Source organism: Hylaeus volcanicus, chromosome 7 (genome assembly GCF_026283585.1).
Source record: "Hylaeus volcanicus isolate JK05 chromosome 7, UHH_iyHylVolc1.0_haploid, whole genome shotgun sequence".
Taxonomy (NCBI): domain Eukaryota; kingdom Metazoa; phylum Arthropoda; class Insecta; order Hymenoptera; family Colletidae; genus Hylaeus; species Hylaeus volcanicus.
Genome location: NC_071982.1, coordinates 4,420,749 through 4,442,236, shown reverse-complemented (window position 1 = coordinate 4,442,236; position 21,488 = coordinate 4,420,749). Strand labels below are relative to the sequence as shown.

The 21,488-nt window shown below is 47.0% G+C and overlaps 4 protein-coding genes across 9 annotated transcripts in view; 2 read left to right on the top strand and 2 right to left on the bottom strand.

Annotated features, from left to right (window-relative positions):
- Positions 1–21,488, top strand: part of LOC128880105 (WD repeat-containing protein 18) — a 51,422-nt gene that overhangs the window by 21,336 nt on the left and 8,598 nt on the right. The window lies entirely within an intron of this gene.
- On the top strand, positions 1,289–6,393 carry LOC128880119 (CAPA peptides-like). 2 transcript variants are annotated; one of them, XM_054129842.1, is made up of 5 exons: positions 1,289–2,763; positions 3,338–3,379; positions 3,604–3,867; positions 4,448–4,588; positions 5,713–6,393. In XM_054129842.1, exons 1-5 carry the CDS (start codon positions 2,706–2,708, stop codon positions 5,796–5,798), a joined length of 591 nt encoding a protein of 196 aa, XP_053985817.1. In that variant the 5' UTR covers positions 1,289–2,705; the 3' UTR covers positions 5,799–6,393. The 2 variants fall into 2 exon arrangements, with proteins under 2 accessions (XP_053985817.1, XP_053985816.1); XM_054129841.1 differs by having other exon boundaries at positions 2,334–2,763; positions 5,707–6,388.
- Positions 8,293–16,903, bottom strand: LOC128880101 (leucine-rich repeat-containing protein 24-like). The gene is made up of 2 exons (XM_054129809.1): positions 15,278–16,903; positions 8,293–12,165 (listed from the first exon to the last, which is right to left on the bottom strand). Exon 2 carries the CDS (start codon positions 12,095–12,097, stop codon positions 10,106–10,108), a length of 1,992 nt encoding a protein of 663 aa, XP_053985784.1. The 5' UTR covers positions 12,098–12,165; positions 15,278–16,903; the 3' UTR covers positions 8,293–10,105.
- Positions 17,486–21,488, bottom strand: part of LOC128880111 (carbonic anhydrase-related protein 10) — a 17,513-nt gene continuing 13,510 nt past the window's right edge. For 4 of the 5 annotated variants that reach the window (XM_054129828.1, XM_054129830.1, XM_054129829.1 and 1 more), the window contains exons 8-10: positions 19,812–19,943; positions 19,684–19,729; positions 17,486–18,333 (exon numbers count right to left, since the gene is read on the bottom strand). In XM_054129828.1, coding sequence (XP_053985803.1) covers positions 18,317–18,333; positions 19,684–19,729; positions 19,812–19,943 — 195 coding nt within the window. In that variant the 3' untranslated portion in view covers positions 17,486–18,316. The remainder of the gene's footprint in view (positions 18,334–19,683; positions 19,730–19,811; positions 19,944–21,488) is intronic. The other variant, XM_054129827.1, reaches the window with a different exon arrangement.

Sequence of the window (21,488 nt, the reverse complement as noted above, 5' to 3'; positions counted from 1 at the left end):
CGGATAGGAAGAACGATCAAGCTTTATTACATAAAAGAAATGATTGGAACGGATGAAATGCAGGCAATGAAAGATAAAAGAGTCCCTCGAAAACCCAGTCAAACATGGTCATACAATAACAGGCCCAAGTAGAACGGATAGGAAGAACGATCAAACCTTAACACACACGAGAGGAATGATTAGAACAAATGAATCACAAAGCTAAAAGTGTCCCACGGAAGCCAAATCAAACACGGTCAAACAGGAGCTTACCTAAGTGACAGCTCTTTGGGGCTCCAGCGTCCAGAAAGTTTGGCAAACGTTAGATTAGGCGATACTCCGCCTGTTTCGTGGCACGGAAAGGTCACGGTGGTGGTTTCCGTTTTGCAAGTTTCTCATATTGAATTCAGCAGTGGAACGTATTCAGACCCGGGTGGATTGGACTAAAGCTACTGGTCTTCCCTAGAAAAATATGCAATATACTGTCGCGAGGATTAAAGTACATCCTTTTACCCCAGTGTTACATGAACATGGATACATCACGACCAGCCAAGTAATGCGGCATAATCAGTATTGTCACGATCGTATCACGCATTTATAAATCTGTGTTCGATCCTCTGTGTACGGTGTGGTCGGGCAACACGTGCGACTGTGGATTTGGATTATAACTAATCGTTACAGTTATCCGATTTCAAACGTTACGTGCACGGGTCCGAGTGGATTCGAACTGATTTGTCCTGTTTGTTAGCGTTATTGTTTAGAAAACTCGACAGTATTGAAATAAAATTCATATGTCACGAAAAATCCCTAACATTTATTGCTCGAATAAATCTGTAGCGTTATTTGAGCCAGATTTGCTCGAATAAGAGGTTATTCGTTACTTGGAAGGCCTCGACGAATAAATAGAACGCAGAAACAATTGCGTAGCGTTCGATGAATAAAATAATGTCGAGTGAATCGATAAAATAACTAAAGCGGTGTTAAATAAATGAATGATCACCGGTGGACTCGCGGCAAGTGGTATAACGTAGAACGCCCTAGTCCCTCGAGCGGATTTCACTTTACGAAGTGTCGATGAAACGAACTACCAATTTCCCTCGAATTACAGATTTTTCGCAAGTAATTATTCGTGGCGCAGTATACCGATGCTCATAAAGCGGTTTTATTGCGTGAAGCGCTAACGAAATATAAACTTTTTGTTTACGAGCGAGGCCTGTCAAATAATTGTATCGGTGAAACTTAAACAGTTCGAGAACAGCTAGAAATACCGGCGGTAATGCATCGTTTCGACTTTTACGGATTCTCCTACAAACTTCTTGGATATTAAAAGTTGCGTTTGTTGCTCGAAACGAGTTATTCGAACTCGCGATATACTCGTGAAGAATATGCTCGATATTAGCTAGCTGGGGATGCCGTCCATTAAACGGCACGAATATTCATGATTTTTATATAAATCGATTTCGCGTTAATTATTTACAGAACAGGTTATGAAGAGTAATTTTAATCGTTAAAGTTGTTTACCAGCGACAATTTTACGTTAAAGTCGCGAATGGAAATCGTTGCGATGTAACAGTTTCATAAAAACACCGGCGAACGTTCGCAACAATTTCCACACGTCTGTAGAGTTTAATAAAAATAACGTTCTGGTCTCGTTCATAGGGACTCGAGCACTGCGAAGGTATTGGAAAATCGGTAGTTCCGGTCGGTGCGTTTATAAACCGCGTATTTTGGCGAAAAATTCGCTACAACGGAACAACATATCGACCCGGAAATCAATTCGTGACTAACATGTAATTTACATCGGGGACGAAACTCATTCCCGCGGTTCCGTGTCATTGCATTAAATACAGAGGAACCAAAGCGGTTTCTGTTAATTCGGAAATACGATTTATGTATAGAGAATGTCCAACTATTTCGGTGAACATTAATTGGTGTCTCGATTGTTTGCACAAACTTGAGTGGCCCTTTTATTACATAGAGCGAGGCGAGCAAATATTATTACCCAAACAGGCTCAGCTGTTGTTATATAACGCGATATTTGGAAGGAATAAATTGCATCGATGTGGTTTCCACGAACATTGTGTGCGTTCTCGTACTAGAATTTTTTCTGGATATCATTTTCACTGTCCCAAACCACTCCAAACGTCGTCGAACGTACCTCAATTAAATAATTGGGTTCAGTTTTGTAGCAAAGAAAATTTTACCTTATGACAGTAGATATTCACCCAACAGTCCTAGAAGACACCCGCTCGTGTCCAACAGGGTCGCACTCCAACATCCTGTTCCACTTCTCGCAGATCAATTCTCAAACTTTTGGAAGACAGCTCAGGCTCTGGACCCCGAGTTACCTAAAACAAAAACGTGTCCTGTATTTTTACATGTTCCGCGAACCGGAGCAGTTTCACGATGAAACAGCGATCCTAGCGTCAGTAGCCCTTCGCCGTGACTAGGACCGAAAGTTCGATCATTAACGGGGGTGGAACGGTGAATAAGTATGCCGATCGTGCGGATGGGAATGACACTGGGCGAGCGTGAGGGCGGAAGTGTGAGATGGGGAATGCGAAACGAGAGGGTTGAACCCCCTGGGTGCATGGGGTGGCTGGCCCCGGCGCAAGGTATAAAATCAGACGTCGGATACCTGGAGGTATTCAGTGCCGGTTAGATCCCGCTCTCCGCAGCATCGCTTCATCGAGTTTCGATCACTGAGACCGACCGCCCCCATTGCAATGACGAATCACCTATTTGTATTCCTGGTCGTTCTAATATTTTCCACTTCTCTCAACCGTAAGTGTGTACTCGCCGATCGATCCGCTTCCCCGGTCGATCCCGGCTACCAAGGCTTTTCATATTTTTCACCGTTTCGCGGTTCGTTACACCGGTGAACTCGCTGCTATCCATATTCGAGCCATTTTTCTCGGTTTCCGCGGGGCCCTCCTTTCCGTACGGCAAAACTTCTTCTTGACGTAGCGCGAACGCTGTATTTGGGAACGCGTTGAGACTCACTGAACCGGGAAAATTATAAGTATCTTTTTCTCTTTCGTTACCGGGCTCTCTTGAGTTTTTATTGGAAACTCCAGTGAGGAAGTGAGACACTAGACTGAAATTTTTGGACCTAGGAAAATTACAAATATCGTTTTCGTGCGATGCATTTTTTGGCCCATTTTTCTTTGCTTTTGTTATGCCAAGTAGCTTTTGTGCATCGGTTGAGGCCTTTTCTCTTTCGTTACCGGGCTCTCTTGAGTTTCTATTGGATACTCCACTGTGACTCCAGTGAGACACTGGGTTGAAATTGGTGGACCTAGGAAAATTAAAAAATTTTCTGATCAGTACCGCCCTGTGACTCACACTGTCTTTCCAGTGCCCCGATGTTCCCTTGGTCAACACCTCGACTCCGCCAGAGGTAAGACATGTATATCGCAACTCTCTTCTTTCTATCTCAAAGCATATATAACATACATCCATCTTGCTTGATGAATCCTGCCTGAAATTAATTCTTTCCTCGTTAACACTCCGCACCCAAATCTTCAATCGACTGCTCTTTCCTCCAATTTAAATGTGCTTCCATGGCAAAATAATTACGAAAAATTCACTGGAGGATCGCGTTCCAAATTTGGAATCTTTTAGATGGGGATAAAGTGAAAGCCAACAACAGACGAGCGTCTGGTCTGGTGCCATATCCCAGGATCGGTAGAAGCTCCGAAATGGCTGGTTTCACGAGGCTAGATCGTGCTGCAGGCCTGGTCCAGTACCCCAGAGTCGGTCGCGCCGATCTACCGATTTCGAATGTTAATTTCAACCGCTACCACGATATGGAACCCGACACGGACTTTCAGTTTTATAACGTGCACGACATGGACTTGGACTCTGCTCCGGATCGAGATTACGAAGGTAGAAGCATCGTTCTTGCTTGGCTCAATTTTATATCAAATTTCCGAAGAGATCGAGTTATTTACGTTGCCCACAGGGGAATCGTTTTGATAAATTTTTGATTAATCAATGGAAAAATTTTCCAAAAATTCTTGAAATCTAAGCGTTCATCTTGGTCTTGTATCATCTTACAGAGTTGTCTTTAACAATCTTCCAAAAGGAAAAAGCTTGTGCTGCCATTTAACAATTTAAAAAAAAAAAATACATGTCGAATCGAGTAACCTCCTCCTTTTTCGAAGTCGGTTAAAAACGAACTTCATTAGAGTGGACTTGAAAGTCGCAACAGGTTTCAAAGCGTTTAATTGATACAGGGGGGTTGTTGTTGGAAGCATTTGTTGTAATTTAAGAGTCGAGTACGAATAAATCGAGTGGCTCTGATACGAGAGCTTAAAATAGGTCTCTGGTTGGACCAATACCTGTGCAAAGTTTCCGACAGTCTGTAAGATCCCCCCTTTGTGCTCGGGTATCATCTACATTGCACGCTCGGTATACGAAAAATGGTACACCGCTTGATTCATCGATTCTCACGATATTGTGTCAGGATACGCCGGAAGATCGATGAACTTCAAGAACAAAAATCTGAAGGACGCTGCATGGTTGATCCCCAACCGTCTACACATGAAGGAACAGCGTCCACCGCAGAAGATCGACGAGAACAGATCGCTTTACTCAGACGCTCAAGGTACAAAGTGTGCGTGAGTGTGAGTGTGGTTTCGGCAACGGATTGACGTACGTTGTTCGAAATTTTCATGGGATTTATCTAAGAAGATTCTGGTAAAAATAGTCCGAGGAAGTCGTAATAAAAACTTCTCTACCTGTGATATTTCTCTGCCATCGATAATACTTAATTGCATAGTATGACGTCAGTACATGTATTCTGGGTCCGTTAAGAAAAATGCAGAGTAATTGTAGGGTCCAGAATAATCCATCAACAAAAAATTCTGTTCGTTCGCTAACCTATCGATCCGAAAGCGTCGACGCTTAAAAGTCAAACTGTCCATTATTTTTGCTCGCAAAACACGTCGGCGCCATTTGGTCGATGAATTTCGGGACCTCCTGTATAAATAGCGCATTATAACGCGCTTTATTCTCCGCAAATCCGATCGGCGCGATGTAACGTATCGTGCCGGGGACGAAATACGAGCTGTACGAGGCGAAAAATTAAATTGGCATTTGGATCGGGGGGAGTTGCATCAACAGGACATTCGCGATACACTTTTGCTCGCGGATCACGTAACGATTGGGATAGATTTTCACACGGATCCGACGTCGCCAAAAACGCTTCGTGACGAGCACCATTCCGCGTCCGGGTCGAAAAGGGACGCTCGATGACCGTAAATGTACGAATTAAAGGATGGCGCTTGTGATGGATGGATGCCACCTTTACGATTTATTAGAATTTTTTTAGCCACTCTGGTAATTTTCGAGTTGATCAGCCTGTCCAACTTCTGGGAGCCTAGAAACCAATTGCCATCAATATCTATCTATTTAGAACCCTCTACCCGCTTAACCGACCTGCGGATCATCAAAGATGCTCCGACGCCCAGGCTCAAGAGCGTCAACAAGAATTTTGTAAACATCTTGATCATATTTCTGGCATCTCTCTATACTCCCAGCAATCCTGAACGTCATCTCAAGTACGCCTTATTCCCAACAACTGATAACATCCAAGAAGATCATACAGCCCGACCAAAGTCCTGGAATCAATTTATATTTTACTGGCAGTGCTGGGGCGACACCAATCGCGCTTCGTTGGATTCGATATCTGTACCAACATGTTTGCAGCTGTTTGATCATCAGTTGCAGGTTTACGGAACGGTCAAACATCGCTGAACGACTACACTCCACGATTGGGGCGCGAGACGAACGTCGAACGAGGCATCTGCAAATGATCCCCCGGTTCCAGCGTGGTGCACGACGCGACGGATCTCGCACGGAGAACGCGACGTGGTGTACTAATTCCCTCTACAAGGCTCTCTGTCGTCGACCAATCTGTCTTTAATTCGCGCCAGTGGTCGTTAACCGAACTTTGTACAAGAAGTTATAGGCCACGATAGATTCTCCGTATGCCAACGACCACGGACACCGAGTATCTGTATTTATTTGGATTATGGCGAAGTTGTCAGGACGTGCGCCATCGCAGCTCGCTCGACGGAGTTTCCGCTGACACGAGAAAAGGATCTAATAAAAAGCCCTGAAATTACGTTTCTTTCTCTGCAACGAACGCCGCTACCTATCTCGTTCTTATTCCTGCGACTTTCACTGAAATTCTAGCTCCGCTGCGAATACACTTAGCAATTGATATCGGGCCACTCGAAATTCCCGTCGAACGTTTTCCTCGAATTGGAAAACGGATGACGATCGTCCCGATATATAGATTCGCGTAGCGCCCGAGGATCCAGGAAAATACGACGCTCGAAAGCCCCAAGATATCGTACAATTCCGTACCCGCTTTTTGTGAAACTCTATCCGTCCGTTGCAACTTGTTTCTTTATTAAAGTTTGCATCCAAGTCTCTTTGACTTCGTGGATATTTATCTCTATTTGATGGAAACGTCCTTTCTCCGTTCCCATTGGTTATTTGTTGAGGAATGTTTGCCACTGCGGGATGGGCTTGAAAGTGTTCTCCAGCAGTGCCTCGTATACATATATCGACGATTATTGGCAGCGGTCTTCCAAACTGACGTAGTTAACCCTTTGGGCTACAACCATGAGTGAGACTCGTGGTAAGGAATTTCGGCTATAAACAACAAGCACGAGTCTGACACTCGGTCGGGACCGGCGAGTTGCTTATTTCGAAACAGATATACTATTCGGCTTGACTTTGTTCCCGAGCGTGACGAGGGGGAACCCGTAGACAAAACAGGGGGTTCGGCAAACTATAAAGTGATCGCTCGAGCACGGGTGTTGTGCTTTCGAGAATGATAGAAGATAACATGCTTTCTCATTTTAGCACTAGTAAAATCGAACGAATGGAATGTATATGTACAACTAATTGTATTTCGGCGAATACACACGCCAAAGAAAGAGAAAACTGAGAAAGATTTATGGCTTCTCGCTTTCACGGACTTTTCACTTCTCGTCGGATCTCTCGCTCGACTTCGAATAAAAAGGCGGGGATAGCGAGTTGCTTATTTCGAGACAATACTGTACTTCGTTCGTTCGTTATTATGGCACGAGCAATCGGGAGATAGCGTGTAGGTCAAGGGGTTAATGGACAGTAGCGTTCGCCATCGAGCGTTTAATTTGAATGACAAGTGGTGTTACAGCGTTTCATCGGAAACTGGCTGATACTATTATATGTATTAATAGGCACCCTCGTAGCGACAGATTAGTAAACAATACACAGTATTAATTCCGGAAGTCTGAAATGCCGATTGGAACGGCACCGTTTAATGCACGAACTGCCGATAATGTTCCTCGATTTGAGTTAATACATCGTTTAGTATTCCACCAGCTTCAAAATACGTCCATATCGAAGCTCAGCCATAGGGGATACGTTACATTCGTTTGAAAGACGCATGGAAAGAGTCGGGGCAACAATTTTCGGTTTCTCTCATTGTATGCAGGTTTGCCAAGTCGCAACTGTAAAAGAAAACTGAAAGTTGTTCAGAACTTGATACCTCTTTATAGATTTTCAGACTTTCTCTTGTACCCTGTTAATTCTCAGTGACTAAATAGCTATTTTTCTTGTCCCTTTTTTTTTACCTACCTGGAGTTTACGGGAATCAGGATATCTCGATCTCATTACATACAATGAGAAATTGCGTCCCTCTCTGCCATTCTTGCGTAGGTGGCTGGTATTGAAATGGGATCCTTTCAAGCTGGAAAGGAGAGGGTGGCTAATGAGGAAATCCAAAGTTTTACTGTAAATGCTGTACAGTACTCCCTTGAAAGATGTTCTCGGCTCCAGACCAACGATGAACTCCCGTGACATTTACAATTAAAACATTGCTGATGAAGTCGTGCCTCGGTTCTATCTCGACAAAAGAATGTCTCCAGCTCATTGGTCTCAGAAATACAAAAATTAAATTTTTTTTGTAATCCGTTATCGTCCGCGAGCAAAACATCCTAATTCCCAAAATTTGATAGGAGGACACCTGTATAGAGGTTCGCCAGGTGAACATCTTCCAAGGAATCACTCTATTGATTTTTATTTAAAAATGGAGAAAACTTCACGGGCAGACCCGCCGACCGAAGTCGCGTCTGACCGTTACACATAGAGGCAGTATCAACAAAGTGCCCTTTTTATTATTTTTTTTTGTCACGTCACCCGCTATCCCGTTACCAACTTCCAATAGTCCGCATATCCCGAGAAATTAATACCTTGAAGCCTACCGAATTCCGTTCGTGCGGAATAAATTAGAACGATGACACGATGTGTGTAAAATTCAATCGTTTTATTAATTGACAAAGTGTTCATAATGAATACCGACGCGGGGCACGCGACGCGCCGGCCACGCTATAATACGTGTACTGCGATAACAAATATGTACACACGTAGAGTACGGTAACAAACTAGTGATACACTTCGAGAATGAGTAGGGAAAGAACCGGTAACGTTACTTCGTCCATCTTTCCGCCGCGAGCAGTCCCGCGGGATCTCTATGTACAAACCACCTGCCTCCGTGGATATTGGCAACTAGAAGAGACTTAGGTCTAATCACACACACGCACTCGTCGTACACATCCTCTGCGAGCAGCCACTGTACGCTGACCAAGCATGCAAGCCGGGCAGACAAGCGAATAGACAGTCGAGGAGCTTGTTTTTCGAAACTGCGCGTTGTCCGATCAAATATTCTCACGTGCGTTAACTGTGAAACGTGGCAGATTAATTTTGGCCGCCGCGAGATCATGGGATGAGGGAGAGATGGGAAGTGTGCTTTGGATTTACTGGCGAACTCGTCGGTAGAGTTACTTAGTGTTGATGATGGAATTCGAATCGACTTGGGTCGGCTCGAATCAGGGAGCGAAGCTCAAGTCAGTTCAAGATGATTTGCAAGCTCGTTAGGTTTACGAAACTTGGAGGTTTTGAATGGTTTGAACATCTTGGTTTAGGCTTACACGGTGTGAACAACTTTAACGGCTAGGCCGTGACTTAATTAAGGCTTGGACGGCCTAAAAGTAAATTTAGGAATGATCTGTAGAATTTTAGATAACAGAATCCGATCAATTTATAAGAAGTCTTTCGCATCGAAAAGCAGTTCGTTCTTAGAAGAGGACTTCCCCGATACCCGCGTGTCTATTCTCTTTTACCTACCAGAGCCTTATTTTACCACTTAGTTGCAACCCTGTTCCAAAAAGATTCCCATAGTATAGCAAGCGAGTGGAGAAGTCCCATTGCGCAGCACCATGCTCCAACATGTTTCAATTATTTTTGTATAAAAAAGAAATGTTAACTCTGGTGGCATCGCGTCAGTCCTCGAGTGCATGCCTGATGCTTCAGCATCGAACGAATTTAATCCCAATTTCTTCGAAGCTATTTACAAAATGAAAGATCCGTTTGGGCAGAGCCACAACAGAGACTCGAGGCAAGGACGCCAATTATTTGCTCTTTGAGCGATTTCGAATGAAGGTAACGTGCAGTTTCGAAACTCGATGTCTTACATAATCGAATACGTTGGACAGACATAACTGGAGTGGATTCGATCAAATATTCTGTATACTACTTTCGATAACCTTCCGGACGTCTTTAATATACGCACGAGATACAAACTTTCTAGGTCCCTGTATGCATACAACCTTAACCAATGTACGATTGAGGAGTGGTGTCTGATGGTTAAAAATGTGAGCCATTCGCGTACCAAGTGGCGAGAACGAACACGTATCGAAGGTGCGGAATCACAAGTGCGCAATTTATCAAGTCAGTTATGTTTGTTCAAGATGCGAGGATACCGAAATAGAAATGGAATTTTTGTAAACGTTTCCACATCTAAAGGTGAAGACAATAGAGGCTGAGAGTGACATTGGCAACTGAAACACATTGTAAAGCCGTAGAAAACCACCGTTTAGCTTAACTAACCTGGTAGGCCGATGGCTCACCGTATAAAATACAGATACGCTTGGAATACTGTCGACAACGAACACAATGAACGATACCGTTTTAAGGACGACGCGACTGAACGTGGGAAGAAAGCGACGGATGAGCTCTGAACAAGTATACCGACTATTTGCTCGAAAGCCGGTCCCCAGGGGTGTCCTTACAGGGAGACGAACTCGTGGGGCGGTTGGATGATCCGCGGCGGCGGAGGAGGCGATAACCGTAGGTCGACGTCCGTCAGCGAAAACGCGGAACTTCCATTGGCCGTCACGCGGGGCCCCATATTGTCGTAAGGCGAACAGAGATCGGTCGACCGCAACGCTCGTCGCGGTAGCGTCGCGAAGCTGGACACGCTGGTGGCTGCCGCCAGTGCGGCGGATCCTTTGTTCGCCACGCCACTCGTGCCGTGGACAGGAATGTCGAGAAGGTCCGGGTAACAGCGATCGGATGCATCCTGGGGCACGGACACGGAAATGAAGATATTGCCGAAGATTCCAGCGGGCAGAACGCCGCTGGTGAATTCCGGCGGAGGTGGCGGGAACATCGCGGTGCATGGCAAGGCCCTCATCGCGTTCGCGGAACCACTGGTCACTTCCGGTCTCAGTCTCTCGACGGTGACGGTGGCTGCGTTCATGGGATCGCAGATCGAGCCTCTTTCCGCCAGCTCCAGGTCGCCGCTGCTGTAAGCCTCCACCAGGCTACCGTGACCGCTGCCTTGATCGTTGCTGTTCCCCGGAGTCGTTGTCGTCACGGATAGGTCGAGAAGCTTCTTCTCCTGGTCGCCGAAGCTCGTGCTGCCTTGGAGCTTCACTTTCTCGCGAGCACTGTGTCGACGGGACCCACCACACACGCACAGTGCCAGTAAAACGGCAGAAATAGAGGCGCACAAGGCGGCTGCACCACCGCCCGCCAGGCTGACCCACAACAACCAATTGTCACTCTGAGAGAGCGTCGGCGCTGTGTACACACGCGGAATAGCCACACTGACCGTGTCCCTCGCCAAACCGGCGATGTTCTTCGCGAAACAGGCATACTCCCCCGCGTCACCGTCGCTGGCGTTGTAGACCGTCAGATTGCTCCATCTGTCGATGATCCTCCCAGAGGTGGATCTGTCGTTGTAGGCCGCTCCGGCGTCGGACGTCGCATAGGCGATGTACGTCCCCGAATAAGTCTGCTCGGTCAGTTTGGTCGCGTTCACCGGGCCACCGTTCAGCTGCCACCAGACCTCCGGCTCGGGATCACCCGTGGCCAAACAGGCCAAACTGAGGTTCCCGTTCATCTCTTCTTGTATGCTGCTACTCAGCACGAAAACCTCCGGCTCGCAGGCGAACTCCGCGGACTTCACATCCTCCCACTTGCGGCCCTCCAGCCGCTTCGGCGATGAACACAGTTGAGGCACGGAATACAGTTTGTTGGGCACGTCAGAGATCAGCCACGCTCGAAACTCGCGGAGCCTGCAGTCGCAACTCCACCGGTTCCCGTCCATGGTCAGAGTCTTCAGACGCGACAGACGCGATATCACCGACACCTCCAGATACTCCAGCTCGTTCTGGTCGATTCTCAGCGACTCCAGACCGGTCAAGTGGACGAACGCTTCCCCATGGATCTCGGACAGCGTGCACCTCTGCAACTCTAGGTTCCGCAGGTGCTGGAGAACGGGGAACTGGTGACTCCTCAGGATGCCCAGAGGATTACCGCTTAAAATTAGAATCCTCAGTCTTTCGTTGCCCAGGAACGTATCCGGCTCGAGGGCCTGCACGTGGTTGTCCGACAGGTCGATTTCCACCAGTATCCTCATGTCCCTGAACGAGTCCGCGTGGATCTCATGGATGCCGGCGTTCCTCAGAAACACCCTCTGCAGGTTCAGCAGTCCGGAACGCTTGAAGATCTCCGACTGTAGCGCTGGTATCTTGTTACCCGACAGGTCCAGCACCTGCATGTCGGGGTCCAGTGACGCAGGCAGTGACGTCAGGCCTGCGTCAGGGCACAGGGCCGACTTCTTCCCGGACGTCCATTTGCACCTGCATACCGCTGGACAGTCCGTCCAATCCGGGAAGGCCGCCGCTCGGGACAACAGGGCGAACGTGCCGAGCAGAAAGAAGAGGGAAAGCAGGATGCGCCCTCGTAGAGGGTGTTGCGTTGGCCCTAACATGCCACAGTCTGTTTCTCTTCTGCAGCTACTATTCTATCCCGTGGATGGCCTCTCCACCGATTAGAAATCTGTAAAGAGAGAGTAACTCGTGAGAAACTGGTCCAAGTCGGCACGCAGCTGAATGTTTCAGGTGTCGGATCCTCGATAACCCCAGCGATATACCCCGCAGAGGATGCTGCGGTCGCAATATGTCTCCAAGGTATGCTGGAGTTTAGACTAACATCACAGCCTCGAGCATGGCGACTGACGTAATCTGTATCCCCCAGACGTTAATGACCGAGCACCACCGCATGTAAGAATCACGATGGACACCCAACCACCCCTCAAAACGTGGTGCGTGCTCGAAGTGTGATTCTCAAACCTAGACAAACCTAGGTTTGCCTTGGCCACCCCTTGTGTATCTACTGGCAAACGCGAAATAAATTAAGGTTTGCACGAGTCGTCCGAACAAGGCCCTGTGTCCCGCGAATATTCCCGGCAACTTGCCTCTAATATTTTCGTTCATTTACATGTCCCTTCTCCGTTCGTTTCGCCGGAAATGGCCGGACTGATTAGTAAATTGGATTAATCCTCGCACAGTGAACCATCGCGGCACGAAAAACGGCGATGTACCCTGGATAATCTATCTCGTAGCGAATGTCGTTTCGAAGACACACTCCCGAAATAGCCGCGAATTTGCGGCGCGCGCGTGCCTACCGGCAACTAAATGCCACAATTCACGCGAAATGTTTTGAAACCTTCTGTGTCTTCACACGGGGTGCCGTGTCGTTTAACCCATTTGCGCTTCGCATGTAAAATTACGCGTGATAATTTCCGGATTAACATGCGCGCCCGCTCGACATAAGCGACGCTACTTAACGCGTTATTGCGCGGTGCATGATTAAACGTGCCACGTGCTCGTCGATTTTAACGCTGTCGGCGAAGCGACGATTGTGTGCGTGGAACATTGAAACAAAAAAGAAAAAAAAAGAGGAAGGAAAAAACCGATGAAAGAAGACCTGGACCCGGGGTGCAGTGGAACGAAGAATCACAAAAGGGAGGTCTGTTTATCGCTGTCTCCATTGCCGGCATGTATTTTCGTCGCAGCTACTGCTTAATAAAAAAGAAATATAAGGGTCTTTTTATTGCGAAATGTGAAAGCTCTGCGGGCACGCGATTCGCGGCTTTTCAGTAAAAACGAGCCTATACGCGAGCGTAAAACGAACTTTACCTCGTGCGTTTTATCGACGGTTAAAGGAGAGAAGAGGGAACTTTTTGCCACGTCAGTTGGTCCGCGACGAAACTTAGCGATGCAAACTGGTTCACGCTATTTAGTCACGAATTTTCGTCGGCGTCGTGTTCGTCCGACTGATACTAAAGAAGTCGACTACTATTGCAGTGTTTATCTACTTGGACAGGGGCGTTGTGTACGTATACCGAGGCTGAGTGGTCGGCAACCTATCACCCGCAGGTCAACCAGTGACCCACGATGATATAATGAACGATCTATCAACCAAATATCGAGACTCGATCGGAATTGACAAAGACTTTGATTGAACCTCAAACTTCTAGACACAATTTAATTTTTATTAAGATCGATTGTTTTACTTCTTCAATATTATACTTACTCAATCCGACCTACAGTGGATAAAGGTAGCCCATCAGTGTCATTGGCGTGCCACGGTTTTGTTTACAATAAACTGGGGACTAAAGTGTTCCTTTATTAATATAAAAGGAATCACTTTTGATCAAAAGAAAATGCATACTTGCACTCTGACATGAACTTCCACCACCCCGGATTTAAACTAATTTTTCAACGAGACTTTCCCTGATCGGTGAAGCTATATAAAAGCACCAATAAGACTCCAGAATCCTATAGAAAACACGTATGCGAGCTTCGTACAGAATTCTAAATAGAATTAGAAGGCTTGCGGTTCATTCACGAGAACATTTCAACTCGAATGGTGACTACGTTGTTAAATATATTTGTTTCATCTTGAGAAATAAACGTTTCTGATGTTGTAAACCTACGATCGGTACAAGGGCGTTCAGACAGATCTTTTTAATGAGATTTGTAAGTGTAGTTTTACATGTCCTCCAGCTGGTGTCGTATTTTTTAATTGTTCAATAAAGTGACCAAATGAAAAAATTCAGCACAAGACTTCCATCTACGGTCGAAAAAAATTATTTATGTAAAAATAAAGCTTTGGATGGATGAAAACAAAGTTACGAGTACCAAAAGAATTAAAATAAAATGTAGCACGAGAACTGTGAAACAGTGAACAATAAACTTCTCTTAATGATAAGTAATCCAAGTATTTTACAAGATTCATATGACCTGGAGAATGGAATATAATTTTAATTTATAAATACGAAAATTGTGCGTCCGTAATTGCGCAACAATCCGTTTATATAATTACGATATTTAACGTGGCAATTATAACAGGTACACTGAAATGCCTCAAACGATATTTCACGTTTGACGTAACGTATTCGCGAAGTCGGGAGTGCACAAAAGCGAGCTGAATCGAAGGTACAGGAATCAATGAATTACCAGTCGCAATTGTAGATGTTTCATTTTGTGCAATTACCTAGCATTGTTATACGAATCTGAATTCGAAAATGCGTTCACTTGTTAGACACATAATGAGGAACGACGGTATAATCGTCGTAATGAAACCGCAAAATATTTTATATGCAAACGAAGGTCCACGCTCGCGCCAATGTTTGCAGTGTGGTTGTTTAATTCAAAATTGGAGAAAAAATAACACGAAACGGAGCGATTAGCCAGTTCAAAATGGAATAATCTACACTTCCCGCAACGCTGCTCACTTCTGGAAACATCTGTTCCCACGGAATGCGTTCTCACGACAATGTAAACAGTGCCTAGATAGCGGGATGAGCCAGTGTTTATGTTTATTGATTACCAGTCAATAGGCGACACTCTCCCTAACCTTTGGTCAGTTGAACGCGTTGCGAATGGTCGAAATTCTGCCCCAACAGCACCCGTTACACCACGACGGATTCCCCTAGTCTTCCACGGTCTAAAGAAACCCTAGTCTCGCATGAGGCACTTCGTGACGTCACCATCGGCCAGGCAATTGACCTTGAGAGGCCAATCGAGTGAGGCGTCGCGGCCCTGTCATTTAATCCTAACCGCGAAGGAACTAGTTCTGAAAAGGATGCTTCGCTTATTCTTACTTGAGCGTCTCCTTCGGCCACCACTAAGCATGCCGTCTGCGAATCTGAATGGGGCCGTCATGCTTGCGTGGACGCTTCCATTGTTTCTCGGGGGCTTTCATTTCGCCGACCGTTCTCCTTCGGGCATCACGAACCTATTGTCGACGAGTTCTTTGATTTCATTCTGATTAAGTGCGCCCTACGTTGCACGCGCGTTCACCGTCGGGCCGGCCTAGTTTTCCCAATCGCACGCCTCGTCGTGTTCAATCTGCAACAAAGGAGCAACAATCGCCCGATTATGTAACGCTTCTCTTTTTCCTTTCACCCCGTCGCGACCGAACGAGCGACGCGGAATCGGTGGAGCGCGAGCCTCGAACGCCTGTAGGATTCCAGGCCGCGGAGTTTGCCCGCCTACTAAGGCATATTAATTGCTGACGGCGCTAATGGTATGCCCGCGTAATGCGCCGCGAAATTTATATCGATCATAAATTAGTCACGAACTCGGCCGCGGAGCCGTGGCAATAATTTTCAATCCCCCTCGATGCCGTACGCGGCACCCGCCAGGAAGTCCTCGAGAGGCCCGGCAGCGAAAGACACCGCCGAGGAGCGACGGCGGCAACAACCGGGTAATTCAATTCAATGGAACCTTTCACGGGCGAACCCGTGTGTTTCGGGTTCGTTAGGGATGTTCGGGCTCGATTGGTCGCGACGCAAGATCGTCCGGCACCCTATCCGCACCCGGTGTCCTTGCGCGTGGTGCGTGTGACACCCACGAGCCGTGCCACCGAGCGGCGTCGATCTCGAGCGGCAAAACTCGCTTACGCGTACTTGGTCGTCGAGAGTGGTCGGTGCGTTCCGGCCAATCGCGTCGTCGCTTGCGGGCTGGTTGAAAAATTAAAGACGAGAGCGCACTGCTTCACTCGCGAGAAGAGTCGCGGCTCTCACTGTCTCACCCTCCGTCCTTTTTTTATCGTTTGTCGTTTCACCCTGCCGGACGGTTCCCGTCCGTTTGTTTATTCTCCCCCAGGAGGAGACGCTCGCGACGAATCCTCGCGAGCCACCCGTTTATGCGACGATCGGAAACTGGGGATCAGGTCGCAGGGAAGATCTCACTCGCGGCGATACGCAAGGAAACGTGGAGAAACGAAACGTTGCGAAGAGCACGATGCACTTGTCAGCTTCCTCTCCACGCGTAGTCTCACCGTGTGAACGTGTGTTCGCCCGTTCTCACGAGAGGACACCCCCCACCTGGGCCGCGAGGTCGTCGACTGGCATCGACGTTCTTTTCTGTTATCCTCTTGGCCGATCAATCAATCACGTCGTGCGAGGCCCGCTGGACGAGAAGCCTTCTCACGGCTGGCTGGCCCCAGTGGACGAGCTGGACGTCTGTGGCGAAACCCGACAAGCGGATGCTGCGATCGCGCCGCTCCATTGAAAGACTTTCATCCCCCGTTGCGTGCAACCCCGTAACCGTCGCGAACGATCGCATACGACGAACTCTACGGCCACGACGATTCCACCCACTGTCACGCTTTCGCGTTTCACGGATTTTCGCGATTAATATCGTCCCACACACACGCCACGGAAACCTGCAGATTTGCCGCAGAGGCCACCGACACGATGCCTACGTATCCCCGTGTCTGTTCCTCTCGCTACCCCCTCCCTCTCGCGCTCTCTATCGCCCCCACTCCGATCGGAGGTCTCCCTCCTCGTCGATTCGCCGACCTCTCGCTCGCTCGTTACCCATCGCTGTCCCTTTTCGACTCCCTTGCCGCATAGCCGTTTGCGGGCAGCACCGTCGAATTCTGGTTCAATGAAATCCATTCCACTCGCCGGCACCCTTACCCGGACACCCCCACCAGAGCGCCAACCTTTTCGACCCCGCTGCGTCCTCTCCTTGTCGAGATTCCGCTCGCATCAACCTCTCTGTAACCGCTGACTCCGCTCCAACGTCGGCCCTAAGCGACTTGGAATTCCGTTCAGGACATGCGTGCCCGGCTCGTGGGACACGACGTGAATTTCGCGTTGAGTAACCCTTCGACTCGTAGCCCTTCTAGCCAACCCGGGCTGTAGGGACTCGGAGACTCCAAGGGTCCAGGGCAGACGCGGAGGGCTTTCATTGTCGCTGCAGCATGCCGATAACTCGATCGATCGCGGATTCGAGGGACTCGTGGAGACAGTCGATAACGTTCGTAGAGTGGGTTCCTAACTTATCGAGCCTGGCAGGTAAGGAGGATTCGGGTGACTCTGTCGGTACGGTTACCTCGGCCGGTGCGCAGCGATTGGCGTTGCTCGAGACTGGTGTCCTACGGTTGGTAATGCAGGTTAAAGTGAGGGATGCGGAGCAGATCGATAGGATTACTCGCGCGCTTTTCACGCAGATAAGACAGGGTTGCGATGCCGTACTTCCTTCTACGTTTTCAGCTTTTTATTACAAGAATATAGTATAAACTTTCGTTCGATAGTGTGTATGTGTGTGTCTGTGTGTGCACCGTCACCCATGAATCTTTATACATAGTGTCGCATCTCTCGTCTCCGACCAACCCCACCCCCCATTCCCCCGGGAAACCCCTCCCACGCAGGCCACGATAGTCATAGCTTTCGATAGTTGATCGATATACGTATAATAATATATCTTGTGTAATCTTACGGTTACCTTATCTCCGCTAAGTTGTAATCTCTATATATCTCTGTATATCTTCATTTTTTTTTCTCGTTACTGGAAACATACTTGGCAATTCACGTCTAATAGTACAACGAAGCATTTTTCAATTCTTTTTTTCTTTTTTTGTTGTGTGTTCTGTTTCTCTCTCTCTCTCTCTCTCTCACTCTTGCGCACCTCTCTCTCTCTCTCTCTCTTTCTCTCTCTCTATCTCACCCTCACTCGCTCTCGCGACCTCAACGCTCGTTTCGGCTCGACGGTGACCCGCTGATCACGCGCGTTTCATTTTAATTGATATGTCAATGGGTTTTATTCTCTTAACGGCGAATTTCCAGCTCGTCCCAGGGAAAGCGTAGTTAACTGCTGAACGCCAGGCGGACCCCTTCGGTTCCTTAGGGTTATTTCCAGCTGTTTGCTGCAACAACGAAGTCGGAAAGGACACGGTGACGAGACATTGGGTCTGGCTATTTTCGACGGTTCGTTATTAGAGGCTCGGGTCAAGTTCATGGAATACGAGAACGGTAGACGGTAGACGGAAATGGAGTTGTATACGGGGTGTTGATTAATATGTAGGGGCCTGAAAGATAAATACGGAGATTCGAACCCACGACCCTTGAATACAAAGCTTAATCTACAGGACCATTTCCGCACTCTTATGATTCGTATCTTCATCAGTCACCATATTCTTTGGTCATGGGAGTCGCGATACTACAAATACGTGAGCACTTTTTTAAGGATCAAGTCTGCACTAAGTAACTTAAGGTCACTACCCTTCCAGATCAATTGAGAGTTATCATAACAATTTTCACGTTGTCCAATGAAATACTGGCATAGTTGGCAGAGATCTAGTTTGATACAAGTCCTATGAGGAAAATTAGTCTGTTATTACGTTTCATGAAACGATCTAGGTTATCCTTACTTTCTTTTAACAGGGATTACTTCTCCCGCTTGGGGTCACAGAGTATATCAGAAGCGATATGGTTTTCATTGCCATCCAACAAGAAAAGGTCAAACGTAAACAACTTGATTTAGTAGCAGTCGATTGAGAAGGGGCGAGATATCATAATGTTTTTATCTTATGTAAATACTAGCTTAATCTTCAACGTCCATATTAGCTTGATCCTCGATGTGAATACTAGCCTGCCCTCTAATGTAAATATCAGCTTGACATTTATAGTAAACAATAACTCGACCTTTAACACAAATTCTAGCTTTACCCCTATTACGAATACTTGTAACTAACTCAACTTTTAACAGTCAAGTTGACCTTAGGCTTTCTCAACCTTCCAAACTCTGCGTTCATTCTCACACAACCGTGTCTTCTGTCTCTAACTGGTTCAATCTACCGTACTCAAATATAATTAATTTCACACGGTATCATTTATCAACTAAATCCAGAGTGACAAAAATTCCCTATTTTGCAAATTTGAGCTGCTCCAACTCCAAAAGCAGACTGGAAATCGCAAACGTCTATATCCGTAGCCCTCCATTCTCACAAACCCGTTAAAAATTCATTTGTTGAATTACTTGGTCGCGTTTGTCCGCGGACTAAAATACAAATTCGCCAGAGAATAGTTCTCCAACGTCGTAAATAAAGTATGCCAAAATCTGCTCGATCAGCCTCGTTTCGCCAGGACCTTTCGTCGTCCGCGCGAAGCCAGAAATATACCAGGGCGATATTAAATGAAGCGCAACCCAGTTCCAACGAATATTCAATGAACTTTTCCCATTTTACCTCGCGGCCATTGTATACAGCTCCTCGTACCTTTGTAATATACGTCCCTATACATCGTCGGGCAGTTTTTCGATCCCTGGGGAGCAAAACAAAGTTTAGGGAAACGTCGGCGATCACGTGGAGCGCAATCTGGCGCAACGCGCGCGTTCTCACCGTACCGGAGCGTTGTTGAAGTCGATGTTCGTTCGCACGGGACGATGATGAAGCGGCTGCGGCGGTCGAAAATTATTTCCAAGCGGGGCGGTTGGATGATTCTTGTCACCCTGCATTAGCTGCCGCAGCGCGAGAAGCTGCAACCAGAATGTTTCTTTATTTACAATTATTCCATAGGGATAGACTTTTTCTACGCTTCCGAAGAGAATCTAAGTCTAACACTAAATGCTCGAGACGCCAGATCTGCTGCGACCTTCATATTATAATCTCTGGTGACCTTTCACCCTCGGTGATGTAACGCTATGAAAACTTACAGTAATTATTAATCTCGAGTCCACGATAAGTGTAGTACGGCGTAGTTTTGGTTCCGCGAATGTTGACTTCTCATTCGAAGGAAACGTGATGGTTTGATGCACAGGGTGTCTCAGTTTAAGTAGCATAAAAAACTCCATCGAAAAGGTTGAATATAATTTCGTCATGGGAGGTATCGTTTCCGAGAAAATTCATTTTGAAGGTTCGTGGGACATCCAGTTAATCTCGACTCTCTTCTTCCCGACTCTTTTCATTCTAACGGAGTCTACGATGTGCGATAAGCTTGCAAACATTCGACACACTTTACGTCGGCGTGCGGTGGCCTATACGGTGACTTTTTGCCAGGGTAACCCAACGACACGTGGTTTGGTTACTTTGCATCCCTTTGATGCCCCTCGTGTAACTTACCCCGAAAAACATTATGCACGGAAACCTCGGCGTCCCGCTTTAGCAAGTATAATCCTTCACCCACCGAACGAGGTGTCCGCGATAAATTTATTAAAATGCATTGTAAATTTATGTATCCGCGATATGTCATTCGCGAAAGTGCTCATTGAATCTTCGATCGGAGCCTGTCGTTGACACCGGAGTACCATCTTCGACTTGTTTATGCCCAAACCTTTGGGTTAAAAAACGGGCCAACACGAATTTTTATGGCGTTTGTTTACTAGAAAATTTTCGAAGCGACCGTTCTACGCGAGTTTGCACAATTTAGTTGCATTCGCGATAAAATTCCCTTTGTTCTATAAAACCTATAAAACTGTTCTATTGTCCCCTCTAATTCATTTTATCCTGTATTCGAAACAGTCCGTTATTCACACTGAAATTTCCCTCTCACCGACAATCTGTTGACGTCATTCTCTCCCCTTCCTTGTCAACAACATTTTACACGTTCAAGGAACAAGGCGCGCCTCTCGTTTCGCGAATAAATCGCGTGCACCTCGTCGAGATTAATTCCGGAACGCTTACCCAAGCGGCCCGCTAAACAATCGCTTCTTTAAGTGCGAAACATTTTTCAGAACCCCGATAATGCCGCGGCGGTACGTGGAAAATTACACACGCGGCGCCGCGAGCTCGTTTACACGCAGAAAGCGGAGATGTTTCCGTTCGTGCACAGGTTGTTTAATTTTCCGAGAGTAACCATGTAACGGGAAAATTGAATTCGCTGCGGACGAGTCGGCCTTTGAGTCCGTTCTCCGTTCGCGAATTAACCAACCACTCGAATTGTTACGTTTCGTACTCGCTGGGTCGTTGTTGAAGGGAGATTCATGGGCAGAGGTCCGTACAATTTTCTGGAAACTACTTGGGACGCCGGGTTGGGAAGCCCTGAGTACTGTCTGATAGGGTTTGCTAAAGGATGTTGGCAATGG

Bases quoted from the DNA above. Each gene is read 5' to 3' on its own strand.
- LOC128880119 (XM_054129841.1), top strand. From the start codon at position 2,706: ATGACGAATCACCTATTTGTATTCCTGGTCGTTCTAATATTTTCCACT. The intron at 3,380-3,603 runs GTAAGACATGTA...GGAATCTTTTAG, and splicing joins ACACCTCGACTCCGCCAGAG to ATGGGGATAAAGTGAAAGCC. The intron at 4,589-5,706 runs GTACAAAGTGTG...TTTGATCATCAG, and splicing joins GCTTTACTCAGACGCTCAAG to TTGCAGGTTTACGGAACGGT.
- LOC128880101 (XM_054129809.1), bottom strand. From the start codon at position 12,097: ATGTTAGGGCCAACGCAACACCCTCTACGAGGGCGCATCCTGCTTTCC.